The sequence below is a fragment of the Gigantopelta aegis genome, chromosome 3, assembly GCF_016097555.1.
Source record: "Gigantopelta aegis isolate Gae_Host chromosome 3, Gae_host_genome, whole genome shotgun sequence".
NCBI lineage: Eukaryota > Metazoa > Mollusca > Gastropoda > Neomphalida > Peltospiridae > Gigantopelta > Gigantopelta aegis.
In genome coordinates, this window is record NC_054701.1 from 20,957,597 (window position 1) to 20,966,523 (window position 8,927).

The 8,927-nt window shown below is 35.2% G+C and overlaps 1 protein-coding gene across 1 annotated transcript in view; it reads left to right on the forward strand.

Moving 5' to 3' along the window:
• The first annotated feature begins 1,132 nt into the window (after window positions 1-1,132).
• The window catches only part of LOC121368546, a 22,532-nt gene continuing 14,737 nt past the window's right edge, over window positions 1,133-8,927 (forward strand). Inside the window, exons 1-4 of the mRNA XM_041493282.1 lie at window positions 1,133-1,156; window positions 3,234-3,308; window positions 7,122-7,409; window positions 8,247-8,469. Coding sequence (XP_041349216.1) covers window positions 1,133-1,156; window positions 3,234-3,308; window positions 7,122-7,409; window positions 8,247-8,469 — 610 coding nt within the window. The remainder of the gene's footprint in view (window positions 1,157-3,233; window positions 3,309-7,121; window positions 7,410-8,246; window positions 8,470-8,927) is intronic.

Here is an 8,927-nt window from a genome sequence, read left to right on the forward strand (position 1 = left end):
ATTGTTTGCCGTCATAAACCACAACACGCAACTACCGCGCTCCCCTTATTGACTAAGTTAAGCGTACCAGTCTTGGTTGGGGTTTTTTTTTTCGCCGATCTCCGATGTTTGCCGGAAACTGTCGACAATTGTTGAGCTAGACCCGTGACGTCATCGATGAGAGGAAAACTGAAGAAACTACCAAGCAGCATGGACGAACTTAGCGATTCGAGTGACGAAGAATTGTGTCCAGCTTGTGCTAATGGCATCAAACCGTATCAGTTGGAACCACTTATCAGAGACTTTGTCCCTAATCCTGGAAATGTTGTCTTAGACGAAAATTCGGATGAATCAACTGCCGACGAAGACGATGAAGCCACACGGTCATAGACTAGCATACAAGCATTTTTTAAAACAATTTTAAAACAATTTTTTATGACATTTTTAATGTAAACTGAAGCAAATGGACCTAATTAGAAGAAAAGCACATAACATTTAATAATATTTCATCATAAATCTTGTTCAGCATAGATGTAAATATGACACGTCAGTGGATATTCCATAGGCCGATTTCGCAAATTTGCAAAAAGCGTCCCCTCCTCACCAAAGCAAGATATAATAATTTAACAAAAAACTTTGTTATCTTAACTAGTTACCCTCCAAGTTTTAATGTGTTTGGTTAAACAGTGTATTTTTAATTATTAAGAAAATGTGTTACCAGTCTGCCGAAACTGTCCACAGCCGGGTACAGAAACACAGAAATGTTGGAAAATATTATACTGTTGCCACATACTGACAATCAGTTTACAACGAATATGTCTTATCGACAATATTATTATGTGGTCTGTGCATTTATTAATATAAAATACAACAGGCCCGTAGGAACTGGGGAGGGGCGGGCCTAGGGGCTTGTTCTCCATCACACACTCTAGGATGAAAATGTATGTTTTAAATTTTCACTACTTTGCATAAATAAAGATGATATAAAGATAAAAATCTAGTTTGTATCCCTCACCAGAGACTGTATACCCCCCCCCCCCCCCCACACACACACACACTTCAAATATCGTTCCTACAGGCCTATACAAATGTAAATAATATGTAGAGGGTGAAGTTAGGAACCAATTCCTTTTATCTTTAGGATTTTGTAATCATGATTTCAAACCAACTGTTTCAGGTAATTTGCTCTACATACTGACATAAAACACATTTGTTATATATTGGAATAAAATAAAAATAATTACAATATATCCAGTGTTATTTTCTTTAATCATTCATGGAGCAAGAAGGACGTCCTGATGAAAATATATTACAGGTAAAATATATTACAGGTAAAACAAAATAATATATGATGCTTATTCCATGTGGTAACTATTGTTAATTTTGCTTTAAATTGCTAGATGCCAAAAGTGATTAATTGTATTAATTGTAATTTGAGGGTACGTAATAAAACAGGCCCGTAGGAACTGGGGGGGGGGGGGGGGGGGCCCCAAACTTGTGAGCTTTTTTTTAACACATTAATTTTTGCCATTGTAACCAAAAGCTGATGCTGATGCAAGAGTTTATGCCCGGTCCGTCAGTGCCCCCCCCCCCCCCCCCCCCCCCCCCCCCCCCCCCCCCCCACCCCCCACCCCCCCACAAGTCATTCCTACGGGCCTGTAAAAACTAAATATATTCAAAGGAGTATACTGGGTGGTTATAGGTTTGAAATGTGTTTTTTTTTATTGAACATTTTATTTCATGCACTTTTATACATTTTAAACAGCAATTATGTTACTATAATCTATCGAAAATATTAAACATTATCTATATATATACATAAATTTTTAAATGAGATTTTTTAATACATACATGTAAGTTTACTCTCCGCGCCCTCTGGCAGAAACCCAGGGTAGGTATTAAAATAATTATTTGGTGTAGAGTATTTTTAATATGACATACAGAAAGCATTGAAAAGTACAATTTTATTATGCTTTAATAATCAACATTAGCTTTAAAACTAATTAACCATCATTCCTTCTGGCCACAGTACATATGTTGTTCCTGCCAAAGTGTTAGCATTTTAATTTTAATGACAATATACTGAACTGACGATAAACATTGTTAACTAACGTAATAATTCACGTTTTGAAGGTGTTTTGTTATAAGGTTAACAAACCAACTAGATCAAGAGACGTTAGTATGGAGTCGTTATGGGCTGTCAGTGAAAATTCATTTGGTAATTATAGGTAAATAAATGTGAAGTTTAAATATTCGTATGTGAACAAATTGCAATAACTTTATTTAATGTATATCTTAAGTACATACTTGTTTTAATTTTCACATTGTAAATGTACCATAACCTGCTGTATTTAGTTGGTGTAAAGGCCGTTCGACGACAATAATGCGTCCATATTTTAAAACAACTTTAGTTTTTTTGGAAATCGAAACCATGATGTTGGCCATTTCTTGTGATGCATTGCTGTTACTGTTGCAGTTAAACACTGTGCAGTCAACCATCATATAATTACGTCGACAGTATATAATAACACTAATTATCTTGTAAATTAAATTTCCGATAAACCTGGAGACAAAAAAAGAAAGAAAAGAAGACGACTAAAAGGCACAACACGTGTACCGATATTGCTTGGTAACTCTCATCGATGACGTATTGCCTCGCTTTCGTTCAAATCTATGCATAATCCCGCCCACTTCTGTTTTTACCCCAAACCTAAGACGCGCAGCTGACCGGTGCCTCGCAGCGAGCCGGGCGTTAGAGTAATGCGGTTTTTGACGCTAACTTAATCCATTATACACTACATGTCTTTTGGTGTCCGGTCTCCTTTAAGTTGAATTTTTCTTGGAAACCATGTAAAACTGATTATATTATCTTTATTATTATTATTATTTATTATTATTATTATTATTATTATTGTTATTATGTTAATGTTTATTGTATATTAATGATAGTATTCTTTTGTTATAATAACCAATATTTCTACAACATCCTACAGATAAAATAATTTTCTGATGCACCCTCCTAAAATTCAAAGAGCCCCGAAAAAGTTGAGCAGACGAATACAATGTATAAATTGTTTTGGTTTTTGAGTGGGGTACACATGATATCTAGGTCCGCTTAATATTTCTCTGAAAGATTACCATATACTTTCGAATACTGTAGGTGCACAACCCCCCCCCCCCCCCCCCCCCCCCCCCCCCACACCTGAAAGAAATCATTCTGTCCCTGCTTGTTCTATCAAATTGCTTTGTTACAGACGTTTCCTGACAGCGATGCTGAATCTAAGACCAGATTTACTGAACGCAGTACGGATGGCACAGAACTCAAAAAGGTAACTTTTGTTGCAACGTTTGTAATTAGAACCATTTTCTTAAACAGTTTAAATACAATTTAAGCAAGATCTGTTCTCAGTAAGATCATGACGTTTATATTTTGGAAGATTGAAATTAGATTTTATTTCCACCCTGTTGTGGTTTCCATAAACAGATGTAATATTAACCCATTCTATTGTGTAGAGTGATACCATTTCATCAAGAACAGAGCTATACTGGCAAAGTTAAATGTAAAAGTTTTTGATTGTGCATGTGATACAAGTTCCAGTGCAAGTTCCACATATACAGTCTATACAGAGTTTAGTTCAGTTGTTGTTGTTGTTTTTGTGGGGGCTTTTGTCATCTGTACTTCTAATTAATGGTTGTGTGCTCCACAGTTGACTATAAAACAACTTCCGACATCCTTCAGAAATAAGGTAATTGTCATGTATTAATTTAACAGTTCTCAGTAAGTTTGTTTTCATTTTCCATGTTATTATTTAATTCCTACTTCATACATTGCATTGTGCTAATAAGTGCTAATAAGTGAATCTACCAATCTCAAGCTTAGCCTACTTTCTTAATTGATACACCATAGAGATGTCGGGACTGAATGGGTACTAGTATTCCTGAAGGTGTGAAGATCCGTTATTTACTGCACCTTATCACTGTTGTTAAAATATCCCTTTTATATTATAGTAAACATTTACTGTGGCCACTTAATACAGGTATTGTAGCAATTTGTGATCCGACATAGGTGGCTACTGGCTGCATTAGACAGGTGACTGCTTATTACAGGTGAATTTACATTAAAAATGGTTTGGAAGGGAAAAAGTGGCCGCTTAAGGCAGGTGACCGCTGAGTACTGGTGGCTGCTAGGACAGGTTTGACTGTGTGTATATATATGATGTGTACAATTCATAGAACTTTTTTTTTTTTAATTATCTGTCAACGTAATTACAATATTAAGTTATAGCAATACTCAAAACAGTGTGTTAAATGATATAAATCGTTTCTATATGCATATATACGTGTATGTATATCGCAAATAAAAGCGTTTTTACAAAACAAAAAACAAATAGCTGGAGTAATAAACAGAATAACAAACTCAGTACCAGTTATTATCAAATTTATGTCTCTCGTGTAACAGTTTTGATAAGTATAAATATACTATGTAATTAAATTGCGTGACAAATGACAATTATTTCACCCAGGACATACATTTTATAATAACTGGTAATTCGTTTATTATCCTCTATATAGAACATTTGATTAAAGTTAAATTGTGTTTCATTTTAAGGATTGTGTGTTATTTACTTTGCGTTCATCGGGGTATGAATAAAATAAATCAACCACAAACTGTGTGACACGGCAAAGCTGTCTAGTCGAGTGATAAAAAAGAAAAGATTTTTGATGGCATTTTTAGTACAATATGTTATCCATGTTATCCAGTAAATGATTTATTACAATATTTGTAATGAAATGTAAGTATATTATAACAATAACAAGTGAAAAGGGACCTTGTTAGCTTTGCTTTCCATAACAGTTACCATATTTTATAAATAAAAGAGATAATTATTCATGGAACATATTTATACAGTCATTTATGGCAGATTGTAGTTAACACTACTATTCTGGGGGTTTTATTTTGCCAAAGAAACACAAATACTGTAAAATTTCGTTAAATAATATTAATATATAAAACAAGAAATAATTTTACAGTTAAAACAAGTTTTGTTTCATTTAACGATTAAGACATATAGTCATAGAAGTAAACCGCTATGTTTTTTTTTTTTAATTTTATTAGCAGCAAGAACTCGTTTATGTGTACTTCCCCATGACCAAAACACGCCAGATAAGGACTCTACCGACTAAGCTAGGTAGCACTCCCTGTTTTTACAATAAAGACCATTAAATGCCATCTATGTTGTTTTTTCTTCAATACATAGGTAACGAGCACAATAAAATAAATTAAGGGTATCTAAAGGATACGAATGCACAATAGTATTCTGTTTTTCAGCATATCTTAAACTAGTTTTTTTCCAATCAAATTTCTTTTGGAAATAATGATTTACAGCTCTTTTCTTGCTCTATATTTTATGTTTACGCCATAAATAGGTATCAGTGTCAGTAGTATTAATAGCTCGACGGCTCATCTTTAATGTCTAAGTCGCCAACATAATATGTTGGGTATCATCTTGTAACTTTGTTTTTGAACACTTGAGGGTTGCAAGATCAGTCAACCTCTATGGATTCATTTTTTCTTCTGGTCTCGTCCCCCACCCCCTGCCCCATGCCTGGTACATCAAAGGCTGATGTACGCATTATACTGTCTATGGGACAATGCATCTAAAAGACCCTTGGCTGTTTCATCGGTAGTTACGTACTATACTGTCTATGGGACGGTGCATGTAAAAGATCCTTCGCTGTTTTATCGGTAGTTTCGCACTATCCTGTCTATGGGACAATGCATCTAAAAGATCCTCGCTGTTTTATCGGTAGTTACGTAATATGCTCTCTATGGGACAATGCATCTAAAAGATCCTTCGCTGTTTCATCGGTAGTTTCGTACTATACTGTCTATGGGACAATGCATCTAAAAGATCTTTCGCTGTTTTGTCGGTAGTTTCGTACTATACTGTCTATGAGACGATGCATCTAAAAGATCCTTCGCTGTTTTGTCGGTAGTTTCGTACTATAATGTCTATGGGACGATGCATCTAAAATATCCTTCGCTGTTTTATCGGTAGTTTCGTACTATACTATCTCTGGGACGATGCATCTAAAAGATCCTTCGCTGTTTCATCGGTAGTTACGTACTATACTGTCTATAGGACAATGCATCTAGAAGATCCTTTGCTGTTTTATCGGTAGTTACGTACTATACTGTCTATGGGACAATGCATCTAAAAGATCCTTCGCTGTTTTATCGGTAGTTTCGTACTATACTGTCTATGGGACAATGCATTTAAAAGATCCTTGATTGTTTCATCGGTAGTTACGTACTATATTTTTTACTGGACAATGCATCTAAAAGATCCTTCGCTCTTTTACAGGTAGTAGTAGTAGCCTATTTGGTGACAAAATGTTTCTACTTTCTCTTTTCCCGGACCACAAATAGGCCTTTGTCGAAATAATCATGTAGGAAACAAACACTATTTGTTTTAAAATGTGCCGAGGTGTCTTTAATATATATATATATATATACATATATATATACATATATACATATATATATATATATATATACATATGTATATACATATGTACATACATACATACATACATACATATATATATATATATATATTTGTTGTTGTTGTTGTTGTTGTTGTGTGATACATACAGTAAAATTTTAATGACTAATAAATAAAAAATAATGACTTTATTTATATAGGAGTTATAAGTTAAAGGGAGAATGGCACTAGATAATAACAGACAATCCTTATAATTAAATTGGAAGCATAGTTGCTAATAATAACGCTAAACGTTCATATTTGATTTTGACGCTCAATAAGACAAAGTACCAATATAAAGTGACGTCATCAAATATGACGTTAGCTTACAACGTTATTTTTGTGTCCATCGAGAAATGAAGAAACTCGCGCTGCTATGGCTGGACCAATGGGATAACATTAAAGTATAATGTATGTCACGGAAATATAAGTATATATTTATGTAGGACAAATGAGTTCAGTCACTGGTGTAGAAAGGAATTTATATTGGGGGGTATCGATATGTGCAAACCGTGGAATGGGGATGTACCATTGGGGGAGGGGCACTGGGACAATTCCAGTGATTTCAGTTAAATTGTATTTCATATATTTATATAGGACAAGGCGCGAGTTCGCTCAGCTATACGTCGTCTTTTAACTGAAAGACTTTTCGGTTTGACAAATGGCGATCGCAGATCAACCAGTGATGCTAAAGGCTCAACCAGGGGTGGTGGTAGATCAACAAAGGGGTCTGGGGGATCAGCTGTTGGTGTTGGCGGATCAACAAATGAGACTGGCGGATCAACAAAGGGGTTTGGCGAATCAGCTATTGGTGGTGGCGGATCAACAAAGGTGTCTGGCAGATCAGCTATTGATAGTGGTGGCGGATTGTTCAACCAGGCAAAGGTGGGACATCATGTCGTTTATTTTGTTTCCCACGAATTACATGCCTCGTTCGTTTAGGCCATACGACCCGTTTGCGTTTCTTAAAGTGGGCGTGCACGGTGGGTGTTTTCTTGATCTATGTAACGGTATTTTAATATGCAAACGTTTTTCAAAACGGCTGACCAAAACAATAAAAATACTTGACCTTGTATTATTCTCAAGTAGTCCTCTGACAGTACAAATTAGGTCTTGAAATGATTAGCACCTTTAGAAAAACAACAAAAAACAAAAAACAAGAACATTATACGGCAATTATCGCCTCGTAAATTAACTGGTGAAGTTACTGCGTGGATGTCTAATACTAACGAATATACCCCTGATGTTCTGAATAGTCTGTAACTAATGTAATAGTTAACTTCTTCACATTGAATTTTTTTTATTATTAGAGGGGCACTTACGACTACCGTAATGTTGTTCTGTGGAACGGTTGTATTGCTTACGTAACACTCACCGTAAGTCACTACAATTATTAATTTTACCTACGATTCTTTTCATGGAAGAGGGCCCTGTTTTTCTTTAATCCCTAATGGCGTGTTAATACACTTTATTTGACCTAGATTAATAACTGTATCTAAGTGATATTGAAGAATTTTGTGATGAACATAAATATAACGGATAATTATTTAATAAAGCATTTTAGAAATTTTTGTTCTAAAATTCTGTAGATCATTTCTATATATTGACTTTCAATAATTATACCCAATATAACCAGAAACGAGTAATTTGTTTGGGGTTTTTCTTTTTAAATTTTAATATAAGTTAACTACTGTTCTCTTCTGCATGTATCGTATATTTCAGCCAAAATGTATTCTCGTTGAAGAATACAATGAATCTGCAGGCGTCAAGACATCTGGATTGTCATCTGATAGTGGGTTGCCTCCCCTGTCAGGATCAATCCCACCATCAGTGGCGCCAGGCTCTACGTCATATCCACATACGGGTCTTGGAGTTTCTGATCAGTCTACTATATTAGCCGATGGTCTTGAGAAAGATAAAATATTTATACACAGAGCTCAGAAAAGTAAGTGATTAGCGAACTACGGAGGGGCACGAAGGTGAGTGGGAACATTCTGACATAAATTACCTGAACAACTTATTACTGGGTAGAAAGGGTTTGGTCACAAACAACCATACATCAATTTGTGTATGTTTGTTTAATGACAATGTACATATTAGAGACAGAGAAATGAATATGTCAAACTACCTTTGAATATTACAGTGTTGGGCAGAATAGTTGGCAATCTCAGAAAACGAGAATAGCCGTTAACACTGTTATAACACGTTAGAATACCGGAACAACACATCACAAACTGGAACAAGGCATCACACAAATGGAACAACATAGTATGAAACTGGAACAACACATCATAAAACTGCACTAATCACACAAACCCAGAACAATACATCACAAAATTGGAGCATTGCAAAACTGGAAAGGCAATCACAAAACGCCATTGCTAAAAGCCATTGGATAAATCT